This window comes from Chamaea fasciata, unplaced genomic scaffold, assembly GCF_029207755.1.
Source record: "Chamaea fasciata isolate MVZ Bird 193981 ecotype frontalis unplaced genomic scaffold, bChaFas1.0.hap1 SCAF_12, whole genome shotgun sequence".
Classification (NCBI taxonomy): Eukaryota; Metazoa; Chordata; class Aves; order Passeriformes; family Sylviidae; genus Chamaea; species Chamaea fasciata.
The window spans coordinates 18,547,554-18,566,974 of record NW_027094097.1 but is presented as its reverse complement, the minus strand read 5'-3'; the positions used below and the strand labels follow the sequence as shown (position 1 = coordinate 18,566,974).

The 19,421-nt window shown below is 46.3% G+C and overlaps 2 protein-coding genes across 4 annotated transcripts in view; both read right to left on the bottom strand.

The window, feature by feature from the left end:
• Positions 1–1,547, bottom strand: part of KCTD15 (potassium channel tetramerization domain containing 15) — a 46,085-nt gene extending 44,538 nt beyond the window's left edge. For 2 of the 3 annotated variants that reach the window (XM_066194900.1, XM_066194899.1), the window contains exon 1: positions 570–869. In XM_066194900.1, the coding sequence (XP_066050997.1) occupies positions 570–572 (3 nt within the window). In that variant the 5' untranslated portion in view covers positions 573–869. Of the gene's footprint in view, positions 1–569; positions 870–1,073 lie in introns of those variants that run through there. The other variant, XM_066194901.1, reaches the window with a different exon arrangement.
• An 8,514-nt stretch (positions 1,548–10,061) lies between these two features.
• On the bottom strand, positions 10,062–12,430 carry LOC136296074 (PE-PGRS family protein PE_PGRS26-like). Its single transcript, XM_066194897.1, has 2 exons — positions 12,377–12,430; positions 10,062–12,200 (listed from the first exon to the last, which is right to left on the bottom strand). Exons 1-2 carry the CDS (start codon positions 12,428–12,430, stop codon positions 10,062–10,064), a joined length of 2,193 nt encoding a protein of 730 aa, XP_066050994.1.
• Positions 12,431–19,421: the final 6,991 nt, after the last annotated feature.

Below are 19,421 nucleotides of genomic sequence, written 5' to 3'. Positions count from 1 at the left end.
AAGTTTCACGTCACCCAAATGCTTTTCCCTACTGATGGTCAGGGAAATCACCAGCGAGCAACGCACCCGGTCACTCAACTTCTGCCTTTTTCTTTTGAAACACACTGTACGCCCAAAGGTAAAATTCAACCAAAAAAAAAAAAAAAAAAAAAAGGCACAACATGGCGTCCTTTACTTATTCCCACATAACAAGAAAGGAGATGTCTTAGATGAATGCAAGAAAAAAAAAGTCAAGCCCGAATCCCCGATCCTGCACATTTTCCGCGCAGCCAATGGTGGTGAGCATTAGCCAGGCTAATGTATTAATTTTGCAGAAGTGTGCCACATCGCATGCAGGAGCAGGAATGCAAACTATAGCCTAGAGTGGTTTGAAGTCTACCCCAAACCAAGCCTTCCACTCTCACTGGCGCCAGAGTTTCATTCACAGCCCGCCCGTGTTTTCCATACGCGGCGCTCCCCATTGTCGCCCGCCTTCCCTTTGTGCCGAGCCGCCCCGCCGCCGGCCCCGCGCCCCGGCCCGCGCACCCCGCGCTCCCTCCGCCCGCCCGAGCCCGCGGCTCCGCGTGTACCATGCGAGAGCGCGGAGCGAGCCGCGCTGCCTCCGCCGCGCTGGCGCTTGGCCGTCTTCAGAGCCGGGGCCGGGGGGGCAGTGGGAGCGCGGGCACCCCGGGCCGCGGGGCTCCGCCGGCGCTGCCCATGCTGGAGCGGAGCAAAACAAAACATACACACGCACGCACGCACACACACACACACACAGGCACACACACGCGCGGCGCTACCAACGCGGGGCGGCTGCAAATGGATCCTGTAGCTTTAAAAAAACACCCCTCCGCCGCTGCTCCCCGGAGCCGGCAGCCGACTGAGTTTGAAGAGGCACTTTCCAAAAAAAAAAAAAAAAAAAAAAAAAAAAAAAAAAAAAAAAAAAAAAAAAAGGTGGGGGGGGAAGGAGCGCGAGCAGGCGCGGACCGCGCGGTGAGGCGCGATGCGATGCACGGCGCGGCGCGCACGGCGCGCTCCGGCCCCGCACGGGCGGGCGCACGGGCGGCTGCGGGAGCCGCTGCCGCCGTCCTTACCTTGAGCACAGAAGAGATCTGCGAGCCCCCCTTTGGCTTTGGGCTCTGCCGGGGCTGTGTGTGGATGGGCTCAGCTTTTTGCTTTTATTACTATCTTTGCTCCGCAGATCCTGCTGTGATTATTATTATTTTTAAAGCTGCTCTGGTCTCCTCTCTCTTCCCCTGTTTTTGCTGGTTCTTTTCCTATTTATTTTGTGCGTGTTGTGTGTGTGTGTGAGAGAGAGAAGGGGGGGAAAAAAGCCTTTAAATGAAACTGCCGAGGCTGTTATGAGAAGAAAGGCAATAATCCCGTCTCTAAATAACAGAGGGAAGGGAGAAGAGGAGGAAAAAAAGCGAATTCTTGCTCAGGGCTTTGCAAACGCCTGCAGGGCAGAGGATTAGGCTACAATTAGCTCAGCCCTTTGCTCTCGCCCTAGCTAATTTTGCGATGAAAATTGGATATTTTTCCCTCCTTTTGGTGAAGGTCTGCAGATGTACTCCCCCCACCCCCGACCCCCCCACCCCCGAATAAAATAAAATACAGCCCTTGAAAATGAAATAAGGCTGGGAAGGCAGCCGGCTCCCCAGCCCGCGCCCCCGGCGCCGCCGCCCGCAGAGCCCCTCCGCGCGGCGCGGCCGGGGCGGGAGCCCTGCGCTGCCCCGCGGAGCCCCGCGCAGCCCGGCCCGACCCGGCCCGGCCCTGCCGGGGGATAACGGTTCGGTGTTGGGGAGGATCAGGCCACTGTCACGTCCTTCAACAGACTTACTGAAAAGAAGAAGGAGGAAAAGAGGGGGGGGGGGAAGGGGGGAAAAAAGCTGATTTTAATCATTGTCATTTGGTCTGATGTAATATTTCCCCAGGCATTTTCAACTAGGCATAAATTTTCAGCTCCCAAATAAGTAACACAGGGCACGTTTCTCACATCTCTTGACTCCTCTGTTACAATTAGGGTAGCACCCACTCTGCACTTGTTGATAAACTAGATGAAGTTAAAAAATAAATAATAAAAAAATAGCGCCGACCCCCCCCCTTCCCTGCAGCACCCAGCGCTGCCGAGGTGCGGACGGGGGGCCTCGGGGGCCGGGGGGGGCTGCAATTATTCCCAGCCATCCATCCTGCCTGCCTCCCCCTCCCTTTCACCCTTTGCTAATGTCTCGCATTGTAAACGCCAAATTTCCTGTAGGCCATTAAAACCAAATGACGTCTATCGACATGCATTGTGCTATTGCGGAGCGCCCTGGCAGCCCGCCCCCGGCCAAAAGCGCCATTTCAATTAGAGCGCGCGGCGCGATGGCGCGGGTCTCCGCGGGCGGCTCCGCGGGCGCGCAGCTCGCCCGGCCCCCGTACCGGGGGGGGGACCGGCAGGGAAACCCCCCCGTGAAGGGGGAAAAAAAAAAAAAAAGAAAAAAGAAAAAAAGAAAAAGGCAAATCTCTCCCTCAACTTTCAACCAGAGGCGCGGGGCTGCCGGTGCCCGCGTGTTTCTGCGCGCCGCCGCGGGAAATGCGCCCCCGCTCCGCGCCGCTCCCCGCGGAAGTTTGGCGGAGGGTGCGGGGCCGCTCCGCGCCCCAGCGCGCCGCGGCCGGCGGGCGGCCCCGCGGCGTTCCCGGCGCTCGGCCGCGCCCCGCGCGGGGGCGGGGAGGGCCCCGCCGCCTCCGCGCCCGCGGAACGGCCCCGCGCGCCCGCGGAACGGCCCCGCGCGCCGGCGGCTCGGCGGGGCTGCAGCGCCCACTAGCGCGCGCCGCCGCGCGGCCGTTACGCAACGCTGCGCGCGGCCCCGAGAGGCCCGGCCGGGAGCGCCCCCCGCGCCCCGGGGCCTGCGCCGCCCCGGCCCCACCGCGGCCGCGGAGCGATGCGGGCACGACACCCTAAAACTGGGGGGGGGGGTTAAAGTTTTCTTCCGTGGCAGGAATAAACAGAAACTTTTTTCCTAAGGGGAGCTTTTTTTTTTTTGCCTTTTTTTTTTTTCTTTTTTTTTTTTCCCTTCTAGAGTACAAACTACAGGAGAAGAGGGAAATTTTCTCATTAAAGTTACATCCCTGCAGTTAGTTCAATTACTTGATATATGCAGAAGATGTTGTAAATTTAAAGATTTAAATAGCTTACAAAGATGCCGGAGGCTCCATCAGTTAATTTCCTTAATTTATGGATTTTTAGCTGAGCTTCTGAAATGAAAAGGAGAATGAGAACTAGGTCAGCAGAGAGATTTGCATCCAGAACAGACTAAAATTTGTTTTCCTTGACCATCCCATCAGCCCAGGTGTGATCCTTTGTGGGGGGTCACTGTCCCACCTCTGACCTCCAGGCTGGCACTCGGTGAGCACGGCACAAAGAGGTAGATTTTATTCTAAAATAACCTCCGAACACAGGCGTGTCCCCAGCCAGCTGCCTCACCTGATGGTTGCACAAGGCTGTAGCCTAAGTACTCTCATTTCCTCAGCACTCGGGTCAACAAGTGGATGCGGGGAGGACAAGCTCCGCTGAGACGGTGACCCGCCGCGCAGCCAGAGTTTCACTCGACTTTTTGGTAGGGGTGCGGGCGGACTATTTGGAATGACTTGGCATCATAATTTTTACTTCCTTTGTGAATTACTGACTGCTAAGTGAAAAATAAATACGAGAATCTCAAGCAGCAATCAGAGCAGCATAAAAATAGGATACTTCTTCACTGAGACACGCTAAAGAGGAAAGAGAAGACCTAAAAATACTGCACTTGTGTGAAAAGTAGAAATTGTGATCTGACTCATCCCAGCACATCTGTGACAGGCACTATGTAATTGTGCTGCATGGAGATGGGATGCACGGATAATAAGGATTCGGTTTGTTTGTTTGCTTGTAGATCAAAGCAAAGACACAGTAGCACTTGGGATGAAAAAGCCTGCGCGTGGTACGTAACTTGTGCGGGGATTGTTTTTACTGTATCTGAGAAAAGGACAGTGTACTTGGGAGCTTTGTGTTTCTTCTTGCCTCTATTAATGTTGAGAGTAATAAAGGTACGCTTTACAGCTCTATATGCACGCTCTCGTTTCTTTCTTCTCACTCAAGTGTGTGAGTGCCTTTCTGTTGTTTTTGTTTCAATATGTATGAACATATACATATGAATCAATACTTAAAAGATTGATATAAACTAAACAGTTTTAGGAAGCAACATTGTGCTGTGATTAGTACTGGTGTTCATGATTTAACTTTTTTTTTTTTTTTTTCCCACTAGATGAAGTTTCTAAGATTTGCAAGGTACGTGTCAAGGACGGGTATATAAATGGATTTTTATTTATTCACAACTCCAAGACTAATTGCTTCTCTTTGCCTGAAGGCCAAGAGATTGGTTTTAATATGACACTTCAAAAGTATTCATAGAACTACAGAGATACTAAGTGTCATTGTTTAAGAGAGAAATCTCGCTATGCTACTTGTGACCCTGAAAATAAAATCTTCCACTGTATTTTGAATCCTAATGTTGTTTTTCAGAGTTTCCTTAAAGCTCAACTATCAAGTAGTGTACAAAGGAAAATATTAAATAGTATGTAGTGAACAAAAAAGAAGTACTGTTAGAACTGAATATAACTTATTTTCTCAACAATTCTATTATCCTCCCTATAAAGCAATATAAAATATGCTTATCAGAATAAGCAAAATCAGAAGATTCCTGAGCTTGGTTGCAGGATTTTAGAATTAAAAATTATAAGTTGTAATTTATCATGGATCCTTAAAAGTTCTTAACCAAATTCCCAGCATGTGTTCATTGCAATCCTACGTACTTCAGAATACATACTTTGGATTTTTTTCTTACCAAGAGTTCTTTATATTCTCTGCAGATGCTTAAAAATGGAATTGGATTTTGTTAATGAATCTGGCTTTATATCTAATTATTCCATAGTTTACTTTTTTTTTAATAAATGGATAAAATATTTATTGATTAGTTCACACCTAAGACTGTGAAAGAGAACCCCATAAGGAACTCTGGCTCATTTGCTTTTTCTTCCCCCCCCTCCCAAAAAAAAAAAAGTGTGTATGTTACAGGACAGAATATTACTAGGTTGTGAAAATTTGCTGATTTAAATGAGTATAAGTTTCCTGTCAAAAAGATGATCTAACAATTTATTTTGAGATGTGTGAAAGAAAGTAGCATAAATTGACAAACAACATCAACCTCTTCTGCGCCGTGCGCTCTGAATTAGAGCAGGACAACTTCCAGTTGGTGTTCTTCTTGAGGGCCCTGTATGACTTTGTGGTAGTAGACCTCATCCTGTCCTAGTTCTTACTCTTTTCCTTACATCATGGGTTTTATCCTGGGTTTAAACCTGACTTCAGCACTTGTTATGTTACATAACTCAGGACATTCTGGCGATGATACCAACGTTTCCACCAGCTACAATAAGTGCAGGGAGAAAACTGTGGAGTGCCTGGTCCTTGCTGAAACTCACCATGTTCTACCAGGTATTTTAAGATAAAGCAGGAAGTAAGGGAGAAAAGGGATCATTTCATTAAATGTTTAAAGCAGATAAATGAGAATTAAGGGATTGTCCCTTTAAAACAAAGGAATCAATGTCTATATGTAGATTAGTACTCATCTCGGTCACAGTTAAGACACCACTGTAGCTTAGATGGACTTTCATCTTGGAAGAGAAGATTTGAGTAAGTGACTGGGATTTCAAAAGTAGTTGTTGCACACCAGGTGCACGCTCAGTCAGCAAAGGCTACATGACTGTTGCTTTCAGTGGGTTTTCACAGCTGTGACTGGCTTTGGCTCTGTCTCCGAGACAACATCTAAACACAGAGGCTGGTGGCTGTGGGTGCTCTGACTGCCACCATCGCTTCCGTCACTGCACACGAGAGCGAAGCAGAAGCTGTGGAAAGCTGATGTTACGTATCTGTTGAGCCTCCAGAAAGGTTTGTTCTTGTGAGGAACCTGAAAATATTAAGAATCTTGAAATCTCAGTACTTGCTACAGTTAGTTGACGTATAAGGAAAAGAAAGGAAACCTCCCAGTTGAAGCAAGTTTTCAAGCCAGTTGCAGTGCCAATCATTCTGGAACAGGAACTTGGCCCAGAGTTTGCTAATTAAGTCAAATAATTGTTTGTCATTTGTAGACAGATGAGGGGTTTCCTGAGAGCAGTAAGCATGACCATGCAAAGAACAAAATCTGATTATTAGGAAATAACCAAGTTTTGTCAGTCTTTTCCCTTGAATGCTCTTCTATTCTTTTCAAGAAACAGCTTGCTGCTGAGTAAGTTTACAGACCATTACTTTATTGACTAAATACAGATGGACTGTTTTTAAAACTATCCATTATCCAGTGCCTAACTCGTGACAACAGCATGATACAAAGAAATAATCTGTCCTGGAATGCCAAGATGAAATAGCTTGTCAGGAAATACAGTATAGGAAAGGTTTGTTTGTCTCTTCTGCTTCCAACTGTTATAAGCCAAAGATAACCTCCAAAATGAAATTTACATAATCAAGATGTCCCATGTTAATGTTCAGCATGGTGTTTCGAGTTTCACACATTTTGTTAAGTGCTCTTCCTCCTCTTCTTAAACAGGTTATAAAACTGAGGAGTGTTTTAACCTGTTTAAGTAATGTGTGTGGTGTTAGTTTTTAGCTACTTATTAAATAAATCTTACCCATATTGTATATGTCACAGAAAGGTGGAAACATTTTTCTGGCTGAGTTTAATCCATTCATTGGTTTATTAGAGACACCAAGTACTCTGAAGAATGTCACAAATCCACATGGTGTCCCTGAACGCTTGATTTTTGCATATGGATCGCTGACTTAGCTGAACGAGGTATAAAATCCTGTGTAGCCAGGCAGCTCCCAACTGAATACACTTCTAAGGGAGGTTATACGCATTGCTTCTGCCAGCAAAGGTCTGGAATATGTTAAACTGAAAAAAAAAATCACTGAACAGAATATAGAGAATGAAGAAAAGAGCTATAATGGCCCTTTTATAACAAATCATTTACACTTTAGGTTCTTTGGGCACCGGCACCTTTAGAATCATAGGTGCATTGCTTATTTATGTAGCAGCATTTCAGCACGCTTTTTCTTTGACAAATACCAGACCAAAGGGGTTTGGATCCTGCATGGCAGGGACAGAACCTGAGAGAGCAGCAGCTCAGTAAAGTGTCACAACAATGACATGAAAATGGAAGGAAAAGCAAATGGAGCAAATTCTTCCGGAACCTGAATTTAACAGCACACAGAAATGGAATTAAGCATGCCTTTATTTTGAAAAATATCTAAATAATAGAAAAAAATTACAGAATTGAAAGGAGAAAGCGAAAAGAGCATTTTGAGGTAGTGATGTTCGTCTGTTGGATAAAATGATTTGCGAATTGGAATTTGTGGGACTGCGGCGAACTTGCAGAGTGAGAACAATACAGAACAAAACTCATTACTGCCAACAGTATGAAAAGACAGCAGTGACAGTGTTGTGGCCGATGGTTTCTGCGTGCTAACCCCCGGTGGTTCTCCCTGCCCACCTGTGACGCAGGCGGGCTCAGCTGGAGCGTTTCCAGCACAGAACGTGTCCCTACCACAGGGCTGCTGCTCCGCCTGGGCTGCCGCGGCAGAGCCGAGCTGCAGCCCCGCTGCCATTGTTCCAGCACAAAGAAGAGGAGAGCTCTGAACCTGGCCAGCTGAGCGAGAGCCTATCCAAACCCTGCTATGCCAGAGACCCTTGGAAAGGAGGCAGTATGTCAGACATATGGTTGAAACATGCTGTGCTCCAGCCATCCTCGGCTAGCGTATGGTCTCCCGAGTACCACTGCCAGCTGGGCTCTAATTTACACTGGGCCTGAGAATCAGGGACCTTAGCAGTCTCCCTGATGGTCTCTTCTCCTTTGCTTCACTGATTTCAGATATGCAGCTAGGCAGAGCTTTCCATTTTCCCTGTCTGGCATCCTCTCAGACAGACGCAGAGGGATATCCTTCTATACTTTAACTGTGTTTGGTTGAAAAAGCAGAGCTGGGTATTCTGTGAGAGTAAAATTTCAGCGTCCTGACTCTGTAGAATATTTTATATTCATGGTGTCACAGCAGATGTCATGCAAGTATGTAAAGTTAATAAAACAAGCATCCCTAAAGCAACTGATATAGAAACAGCATTGCCAAGTAGTAGAAATTATACTTATCTGTTCTAACCTGTGTCTTTGAGGATGCATATGCGTGTTCATTTTCCATGGATTTGCACTCTTGACTTTGTAAACACTGTATTATTCCACATTTCTGTATGGATTTCTTCTCAGAAAAAGAAGAACAGAATGCTTGTTGGAGTAAACTCCTTAAATAAGAGGCATATTTCTCATCTTGAAATGCATGTTGAATGCTGCACAGAGAAGAGAATAAGTCTTTGTTAAATCCTTGTTTAAACTTTAGTTCAAGTGTTTTATTACAATGTCACAGATTTTGCCAGTCTTCACTTTGAACGGTTATTGAAGGAATTAATTTTTCATATTCGTATTTTCATATCCAACTTTTAGTTTGCAATTAGCCTCTGAGATGTAGAATTTGTAGAAGAGATCTGTAAACAGATAAATTCAATACAATTTGAAATAAAAATTATTTTATACTACTAGCCCCAGCGTAGTAGCCTTCTTGAAGTGGTTTGTAGCAGCAATTACGTGGTCCTGTTTTGTTAATTTTTGGAACATCATGCTAAGTCTGCTTTATGCAAAGGGTTGTTGTGCACACTTAGTATTTTTGTGAATGCTATTCAGTTAAGCTTTCTGTTGTCAAGACATCCTCTTGGGAAAAAGGTACATGCATATTTTCAGATGTGATATTCTTTGGTGAATAAAGGCATTTGAAAAGTCCTTGCATGAAACAGTTCCACTTTAATCCCTCATTTCTGAATATACTGTGTTAAATCTAACAGAGGAGATCAGTCTTGGCTGCTCTGCTGCTTGTTCAGAAATGTCTCTCCTTGTAAAACCTCATCTTAGTTTTCCAGACTATCTCCTGTTCCTCACAAGATATTCTTGAGTTATGACATAACCAAGGAACCTTCTGTCTAGGGACTGCCTTTACTCTGAGGAACTGGTGATTTAATAGTAAAAGGGTGAATGAACTGAACAGGTGGAAATGATCTTCATTCAACAGGACCATGAAGGTATCCAAGGACAAGTAATCTCATCTGAATTGCCAAGATCCTCCCGTTTCCTCCCCCTGCTGCTTTGCTGTTCAGTTCTTGCCTCTTATTTCAGATGACACTGGTAATTTTTGGAGCAGTGATACTTTTGTGTATCCAGCACAGTGGAGCCCATTTCTCTCATCTGGGCATCAATACTGACCACACAATTGCTTGCAAGAGTCATGCCATCAGCTCTGATTAAATGATAAAGGGATGCAAGTAAAAGTTACACTTAGGTCTGTGCAGGATCCCATATTCCTTCTAATTTGCTGCTTTTTAGAGTTTCTCTCTTCAGTCACAGGCCTGAATTTCAAATGCAGGCTCTTCCCCCTGTGGACCAGGTATTTACTTGCTTTTCATGAGCATCTACATTCGTATTCCCAGAATGGCAGGGATGGGAGGGCACAAGTTTTGCCTGTGAAAAGGGAAGCTCTTCCAAGAGGATTAAGGATTAATTGCATCAGGGGAATGGTAAAGCACGGTGGGTGACTGTGGCTGTGGCTTTCCTGGGGTCAGCTATGGCAGAGGCAGGGAAGACTCTCCTCTTTCCTCTCCCCTTTTCTCTTCAGGTTTGGTGGAGGCAGTAGAAAACTGGAATGGCTTAGAGGAAGGGAAACGAGGCCACTCTTGGAGGACAGTCTTCCTCCCGCGTCTCCTCTTCATCCCTACAGTTCTGCCTGTTGTTTCCCCAGATGAAGGCCCCAGTCCGATTGTTCCCTGCTCGGCAGCTCTGCCACAGTAGAATAGCAAGTCCCCATCTCTCCTGTTATGCTGCATGAAACTAAAAATACCAACCCCACTGGAGTTACTTCTACATTAAAGATGTAAGTGAAATTAAAAAATCACTTTTGGAGCTTTTTAATTTTGATTTAATTTTTAATTAATCTTAATTAATTTGAATTTTGAAGCAATCTGAAAAATAGTTTGAAATGAATATATAGATATATATATTTCGGCGGGTTTTCCCCCCGTATCCACTGGTGAGATCATGAATAATGCAGGACAAAAGTTGTGGTCCCCGTTCGTCCGGCCGAGGTCGGGCCTGTGCTCAGACCTGGCGTGGGGCGAGTGGAGGCCGGCTGTCCCCATGTCGCCGTTCCGACCCCAGGGCGGCCGCGGGGACAGCCCGCAGGGCCCGGCCGGCTGCGGGAGCCGCGCTCGGGCCCGGGGCAGCTGCCGAGACCCGGCCCCCGCCGGAGCCTGTCCTGAGCCCCACTGCCGCCGGAGCCTGTCCTGAGCCTGTCCTGAGCCCCACTGCCACCTGAGCCTGTCCTGAGCCTGTCCTGACCCCCATTGCCGCCGGAGCCTGTCCTGAGCCCCACTGCCGCCGGAGCCTGTCCTGAGCCCCACTGCCGCCGGAGCCTGTCCTGAGCCTGTCCTGAGCCCCACTGCCACCTGAGCCTGTCCTGAGCCTGTCCTGAGCCCCACTGCCACCTGAGCCTGTCCTGAGCCTGTCCTGACCCCCATTGCCGCCGGAGCCTGTCCTGAGCCCCACTGCCGCCGGAGCCTGTCCTGAGCCCCACTGCCGCCGGAGCCTGTCCTGAGCCTGTCCTGAGCCCCACTGCCACCTGAGCCTGTCCTGAGCCTGTCCTGACCCCCATTGCCGCCGGAGCCTGTCCTGAGCCCCACTGCCGCCAGAGCCTGTCCTGAGCCTCTCCTGAGCCTGTCCTGAGCCTGTCCTGAGCCCCACTGCCACCTGAGCCTGTCCTGAGCCCCACTGCCACCTGAGCCTGTCCTGAGCCCCACTGCCGCCGGAGCCTGTCCTGAGCCCCACTGCCACCGGAGCCTGTCCTGAGCCCCACTGCCACCTGAGCCTCTCCTGAGCCTGTCCTGAGCCTCTCCTGAGCCTGTCCTGAGCCCCACTGCCACCTGAGCCTGTTCTGAGCCTGTCCTGAGCCAGTCCTGAGCCCCACTGCCGCCGGAGCCTGTCCTGAGCCAGTCCTGAGCCCCACTGCCGCCGGAGCCTGTCCTGAGCCAGTCCTGAGCCCCACTGCCGCCTGAGCCTCTCCTGAGCCAGTCCTGAGCCCCACTGTCGCCGGAGCCTGTCCTGAGCCTGTCCTGAGCCCCACTGTCGCCGGAGCCTGTCCTGAGCCTGTCCTGAGCCCCACTGCCGCCTGAGCCTGTCCTGAGCCTCTCTTGAGCCCCACTGCCACCTGAGCCTGTCCTGAGCCTGTCCTGAGCCCCACTGCCGCCTGAGCCTCTCCTGAGCCTGTCCTGAGCCTGTCCTGAGCCCCACTGCCACCTGAGCCTGTCCTGAGTCTCTCCTGAGCCTGTCCTGAGCCTGTCCTGAGCCCCACTGCCGCCTGAGCCTCTCCTCGACCCCGCTCCCGCCCTGCTCCTGCCCCAGCCGCGCTCCCGTCGGAGCCTCTCCTCAGCCCCGCTCCCGCCGGAGCCTCTCCTCGGCCCCGCTCCCGCCGGAGCCTCTCCTCGGCCCCGCTCCCGCCGGAGCCTCTCCTCGGCCCCGCTCCCGCCGGAGCCTCTCCTCGGCCCCGCTCCCGCCGGAGCCTCTCCTCGGCCCCGCTCCCGCCGGAGCCTCTCCTCGGCCCCGCTCCCGCCGGAGCCTCTCCTCGGCCCCGCTCCCGCCGGAGCCTCTCCTCGGCCCCGCTCCCGTCGGAGCCTCTCCTCGGCCCCGCTCCCGCCCCGTCCCGCGGCCGCCGTTGCCGTGGAGACGAGCGGCTGCTCGGGGGCCGAGGGGGCCGGAGGGGAGCGGCGCCCGGGCTGAGGGATGCCCCCGGCGCCGCGCGGTCCCTGTGGGGGCCGGCACTGCCGAGCAGCCCCGGGGGCTGAGCGGGACGCTCTGGGTGGGGGCGCAGCGCCTGGCGGGGCCCACGGCTCCCGTGGCAGCGCCGAGGGGCCCGCGGGCCCGTGGGCCGTGACCGCCCCGGCGGCGCTGCCCGGCGCCGCAGGGCCGCCCCGGCTCCCCGCGGCTGCCGGCGGGAGCGGCACGGGCCGTGGGATCTGCCGGGGAGCGCGGCCCTCCGAGAGCCACACGGTGTTGTTGTTTCTAATTAATGCCTGTGTGGTAGCCTAATCTGTGTTACCGGGCTCTCAGGAGTATTGTCGCAACAAAGGTATATTCTAGGGTTCAGTTAATTAAAAATTACTTATAAATCTGCCTAGGTCCTGTGTTGCACTTACTTCTGCTGTTGTGGCTGTACCTCAGAAGAAATACCCAATATTTATGCAGTTACAGTAGGAGATTCGCTAATTTCCTGTGGAGGAAATTTTCCTCCGCTCTTCCTCATGGTGCTCTGAGGGCTTGCTGTCCTGTCAGCCGCACTCGTTGAGGTGGGGAGGAAGGACTGACACCTGCTTTTCTTTCTGAATCGGTAGCGGAGCACCTCCACAGATCCCTGGGCATTGTCCTGCTGCCCGCCTTGCTCGGGGCGTGGGCTGCCAGCTCCTCCCAGGACACTTGGTTCTAGGGCTGGACTTTGGAGCGCACTTACACCTCTGGGCAGGTTTGTGCTGGGATAAAGTTATGAGTCCTCAGGAGAAATGATGACATGTTGGATTCTGCTTATATTTTATAATAAGCTTCCCCCTCCCCACCCTTGGGTTTGTTTTTTTTTTGAAGTACATGTGGAAGTGTCTAATATGTGTTCTCTTTGGCTATATACTTTTTATAAACTCAGTATCAACCATGCACTTAATCACATACTTGTGGGGAGGATGCGTCTGATTTGCTTATAGTAACGAGGTTCAAGCAAAGACTTGAAAAAATACCTGATTTCTATATAAAAGTCTTGGTATGTGTTTATTTTGGAGTTAATTTCTTTTTGAGAGTGCTAACAAGGGAGAATGTCTCTCTCAACAAGCCAAATTGAAAGAAGATGATGCAGAAGCTGGATTCAACCCTGGAGAATAGATCTAGCCGTGGAGCTACGCATAAGCTCTGGAGTTTCACATTGCATTGCAAAGCATGGTAAGCTTGTCTCAACTCCTGGGTAGGTTTTTTTTTTTAATTTTTTTTTTTTCTTTTTTCTTTTCTTTTTTTTCTCTCCAAGGAGTGGGGTGCCAACACTGCTGACACTTGGCTTCCCAGAAATAGGTGTTTAAGTCAAGTATTTGAAACAGAAATTGTGTTACTGTTTCTCTGTGGCCTCTAGAAAATAACAGAGTAGTAAGGTGGTTGATTAAGAGCTATATGCATTTCTATGATGAAAAATATACAGGGTAGGAGTCAGTTCTAAGACAGTGTTGTGAGTAAATTCATTGAATAGGAGAATAAGCCCTTTAATGTTTTGCTTTTATATAAAATGTTCTAATCAATTATTTGTCTTGGGCCTTTATACTTCAATAAATTAAAAAAAAATTATGCTGTTGAAGAACATAGCAAAAATATCTGCTCCAAAGTACAGATATCTGGGAAAGGTTGCCAATATGTAGCTTATCTTTGGAAGCAAAGCATGATCTTTCTTGAACATTTTTGAGGAAAATGATTACTTAATCATTCAATATTACTTTCTATTATTTTGAGAACAGTTACTGTTTTTTTATAAAACCCAGCCCACTAAGAGTGCTTCTACCTCATTTCACACCTCATTGTTTTACAGATTGTCTGTGACTGTGGAAGTTCATTTGAAGTCCAAGGAATTTAATTTCTTGACCATCTACTTGTGTAGTCTAAAATCTTCAGTCTGAAGAATGCACCAGAAGTACTTGTTTTGGTATGCAGAGCTTTGATTTCTGTAGGCTATATAGAATAATTTTGCGAAGAAGATTGAGAGAATCACAGAACGACACAGTGTTAAAGGATTGGAAGGGACCTTAAACATTACCTGGTCCCGAGCCCCTGCCACGGACAGGACACCTTCCACTAGACCAGGTTGCTCATGGTCTTGTACAACTTGGTCTTGGACACTTCCAGGGAGGGGGAATCTGCAACCTCACCAGCCTCACAGTGGAAAAATTCTTCCTAATATCCAGTGTATCTGGAACTATCCTGCCCTACCGCTACAGCTCCTGAAGAAGTGTCCTTCCTGTAGCCCCTTCAGACCCTGGAATGTTTGTTGGATAAATTTACTTGTCACAAGCTGCATTTCATCGTTTGCAGAGCAACCAAGAAAGCAGTAATTTTAGGACCAAAGCTCACTGGCTCACTCTCCTTTTAGTAGAGCTGCTGCAATTAAAATCTAGGAAGTCTTTAATAAGAATTAATTTGGGATGGGGCACACACACTGTACATGCCCATTTATTGGGGAGACTTATACTTCTGCATTCTATGCAAATAATAGGTCTTAGCTTTTCTGTTTACATGCTGTTAGTCCAGCCTGTAACTTAAAACTCTTCTATGTAATAGCTCCATTACGAAATTAAGGGAAGACTTACTTGGGCAAGGAAACCCAAAGTTAATCTTGCATGGGTATCTGGTGATCTAGTAGATACTTTCTTTCTGAAATTCAGAACTTCAATGAACCAAGTTCTGGCCTCTGTTCATTTCCATTAAACTTGGTCATGCAATTTAATGTTGTTTGCTTCCCTTTTTTGTTGTTGTTGTTTGTGTTGTTGCTGTTGGTAGTGCCTGATAGTTATGCTAATGGAGTGTTAACTTTGTGATATGTAATGTTTACAGTGTTAATAGGTAAAGATAATAGCTGTGCTTTGTTGTGTTGGAGAATTTTCGTATGTTATTTATAGATCTGAAACCTACAAGATATGATATAAAAGCCTTCAATATGAAAAATGTTACAATTCTGAGCAGACAGTGAGAAAATTGCCTTTTAGAGGTCAAAACTCCCAATGCCTCTGGCAACATGGCCTTGATGTCATTTGACGGGGTGGAAACACAGCCCTTCATGGGAATAAACAGCCAATACCTGCATGATTCATTTTGTTAGAAGGGTTCTCCCATTGTTGCTAGGCAATATTTCCTAGGTGGAGTTAAAAACCAACAAAAATATCAACAACAAAACCCCCAAAACCCAACTGCTGTCTCCCCAGAATAATCCTTATTGCAAATTGTCTTAATCTTGATATTGTTTATTTGTTTTACTAATTAAGTAATTTTTCCGTCTGCAGAATAGATGGATCAGCTGAGTCTCAATAGAGACCTTCCCCACTAAGAGGCAGCAAGGGGAAGAGCTAGAAAAGGGTTGCACCTGGTTAGTAGAAGGTTTCCTTTCTATCTTCCTCTGTCCCTTCTTAGAGCTGTCTGTTTGGAAATGCTCAGCTATGTTGTGATGTGCAATTCTCAGAGAAGAAACATGGCAGAGACCAGCAGACATTCATTTGAAATGATTTTCATTCACTGCATTCTGGAATGGACTTGAAAGCAGGTCTCAGAGGCAACTTGTATGTACCAGTTTGTCTTACATATTTATTTATGACAGACTTGAATCTTCAGGATGGTATTCTATCAAGTGACATACCCACTCAGTGTGACGTGTGTCTAAAAATAGGTCATTGTCAAAGGACAGGAAAGGAATTGTATAAATCTATAAACTAAACCATTGCAGTCTAGTGTGATAGCATACTCTGAAGCTGAGGTAATGCTATCGTCAAAATTGTAGCTTTCCATGGATTATTTTCTAGAATAATACATTAACACTGAATTTACCAAAACAGGAGGATGGCTGCAAACTCTAAAGACAGCTAATGCTACTGGGTTACTTCTGACACAGCAGTTAGAAACAATAAAGTAAAACAAACCATCTCAGAAGGTGGCAGGGCTGGACCAAACTTTGCTCTTATGCTCAAAATATTAGTGATTTGAACCTCCCATTTTTTCATGTGTTAAATTGTATCATAAAACACATATTCAGTGCTGGGACCTCGTCATTTGTGTTTGAAAATAATGCTTCTGTTTTGTGCATTTGGTCAGTGTGAATGGATTTTTTCCCTGTAGTTAATCTACAGTGTTGAGAGGCCTGAAAAATGGGATCCTGAAGAATGATACTGTTTTAAAGTGGGCACTGGGAAAGGAATTTTTGTCATTTAAAATGACCTGTTGATGTATACAAATGTGTGGGGTTTGGACCCTAACAGAACAATGCAGATTTTTTTGCTGTTTGTGACAGCAGAAGCACCAGTACATAGGTGAGGTCGTGAACTTAGCTGCACGAGTTATATGTTTGGGTGTTTAATGCAGTGTTGCTACTGCAAGCCAAATAGAAGGACTAATATTTAATTAGAGTGTGGAAATGGTCAACAAAAGAACAAATGCATCTGTGTACAGGGTTTTATTGAGAGGTTTGGAGTTACCAGGTAAAGGGGAAGTGTGACATCTGGTGGAAAGATGGTATCAGGAGCAAGAGATCCATTAGTGATAAACGGCATTATTTGGCACGAAAATGCATTATATGATGTTTGAAACCACTGCTGGAGATGGAATTCAGATGAGTGACATATTTCGTGATCTCATAGTTCATATTGTCCAAACCAGAATACATGACAACGTGATTATGTTCTTAATGAATTGTGATCTCTTCTGAGGTACCAAAGAAAGCTTATTTTGTTAAGTTCCTCCCCCAAACTCTTAATCTACACTGAAAATAAATTAATATGGTACAGGTTTAGCTACCTTTGGGTATCCAAGTATTTTTTCAGAAAAAAGTCATCTAAGTAACTATGACGATCCTAGCAGGTTTTTTGATACTTGAGTTCTTTATTGAGTTGTCTGTAATACTGCTTCCAGGTGCAAATCCCAAATGATCAGGATCATTTGATGCTGCTGTTCTGGGAGATACTGGTCTGACCCTGGCTTGGAGGTGCAGCTGGAACCCAGCACTGGAGCCCATGTTTGGACTCTGCTGTTCTGCTCCCTTAGAGCTGCTGGTGGTGGGCAGGCTCCTCTGCAGAGTGTGGGAATAGCCTTGGATTGCAGGAGGGAGGAGAAGGGAGGAACTCTGCAGGAGAAGGGGGGGTGGAACTGGAGCTACCTTTTGCTTGGTGTCACGTTGCTAGGGTTAGAACCTGCATAAAATCAGGGTGGGCTCAGAGCTGCAGAGATCTTGCTTTATTGTGTTTATTTCCAAAGTATGTTGTGGAAAAGGAGTCTGCAATTCATTGGGAGCTCTATGTACTAAGAATGTTCAGGAACATCCTAGCTCAGCTCAAAGGCCCAGGGGAAAAAAAAGAAAAAAAAAATAAAAAGAGAATTCATCTTAATCTTTCAGCTCTGCTTTAAAATACCTGATTCTTTTGAATCCTTCATTTCATAGGATATTGATCATTCCATGTCAGTCTTGAGATTTTTCTGTGTTCCAACTTTGCTACGGAAAGATTGCTTTATCCCAAGCATAGCACAAGTTCAGTCGTGGTTCTGTTTGTAGGCTCATCTCCTGTGCATAACTGCCCACCCCAATCGTGTGGGATTTCCCCCTTCATCAGAAGGCAATAAATCTTGAGCTTCTGTTGTTCTTTATGCATTTTTCTTCTATTTTTAATGTTAGCATCTTACTTGCTAGAACAATGTATTATAAGAGTTCTGATTCCTTTTCCTGCTTTGGGGGCAGACTCCATCTGCAAGTTTTTGCCTGCTTGCACAAAAATAATACTTTTTGGGAGCTGGCCAGTTCAAAGAGGAAAACAAGTTAACAAACACCTCAACCCAAAAATCCTCCGCTTCAATGCTAGACTGTCATGGGGTGGACCCATCTCAGGTGGCTGGCTTCTTGGTCAGCCACATCAGGCATTTAACAGCAGCACGTGTGAGTAACCTGTTTCTCAGGTTACCTCATTGTTAGAGTCACTAATGGATGATATTCGTGAACTCTGGTATTTTGGTACCATGTTGAATTAAATACATTGTTTACTCCAGAGCGTGAGTTATTCTGCTCTGCTTCTGGTGGGCAGGGGTTTGGATAATCCAAATGGGTTTGAGTAGAAGGGCTATGGCAGAGAGTTTGCTGATATACTTTAGTGCAGTTTAGTTCAGTGTCAAACACTTGCTTCCTAATCTACCCCCTCCTCCTCAGCAGGGTGGCAGGAATTATCCTTTTCAGTCTGCATTTCTTGGGATAGATGGAGTAGGCACTCTCATACTTGTGGAACCACATCAATTAAAAACCAGTTAACTCTGTTACTGCATTGTCATTTGAAGACTGGATGCAGGCCAAGCTTCAGTTTCTTCATGAGATATTTTAGGTTTTATCATGTTGGGAGGGAAACAAACCTAATCCTTTCCTTCATAGAACCTCATTGTATAAGTCAATAGCTTTCGGGAGATTAATTTGGGGTGTGCAGATAGAGAAATTGTCCTAATAAAAGGGAGAAGATAGTCTAGTTTAACTCTTTTGAAAATTTAAGTGAAAAACCTAATTTTTAGTGATGTTGAGATTGATTATTTTAAAATATCTCAAGACATATTAAAAAAAAAAATCAGAAAATCAGACCAGAAATTTTGATTGACCTGAGAGCCAGACTGACAAGTTTTAGTTCTGTGTTGGTGAGGAGACAATTCTCCTTCTTACCAGATTATAACTGACAATGATACTGAGCTTGTGCTAGCACAGGGTGCTTTCTTAACTACAAATATATTTTCAAATATGAAAATACCATAATAAATTCACTGAATGGACTTTCTTCTGTAGTATACTCTTATAATTTTAAGCCCTTCCTTTTTGCCCCGGGCATCTACTTAGGAGATATCATAAAGTGAAAATAATCTTAATGTCACTAAATGAGAAACGAATGATCACATTGCCTTGCAGAAAAACAAGATGGGAAGGGGGACTGAGGAAGGGACAATACAGAATTATATTTGCTGCACTCTTGTGGGCACCAGGAGAAAAATGCCCTTTATTTTTCTGAGAATGATTTAAAAATGTGTTTGTATCCGTGTTGCGGCTTCTCAGTAACGATTGGAATTTCTGACTATGCAAATATGATGTACAGCCTTGAAGAAAACTGATAACTTGGTCTCCATTACTGTTATTGAAGACTGGGTGCATGGTGGCTGTTTTAGTAGTGGTATAAGTAGGAGGAAGAGGGGGAAGGTACCTTGAGGACCTGTTGCCAAAAAAAAAAAAAAAAAAAAAAAAAAAAAAAAAAAAAAAAAATCTGATGTAAGCCAAAACTTAGTGAAAGTAGGAGATGAAGCTTGCTTATGGAAATTTACCACTGGATGCCACTGTTGCTTCATAGAATGTCATACTAAAATAACATCAGCTCTGCTGAAAAATTCTGCTTTTCCTTCACTCTCATCTTCTTAGTTTTTTATTACTTTAATCTTTGTTCATATCAAAGGAAAGGAGAAATCGTGCCCCACTTATTCTCTCCAGCAACACGGTGATA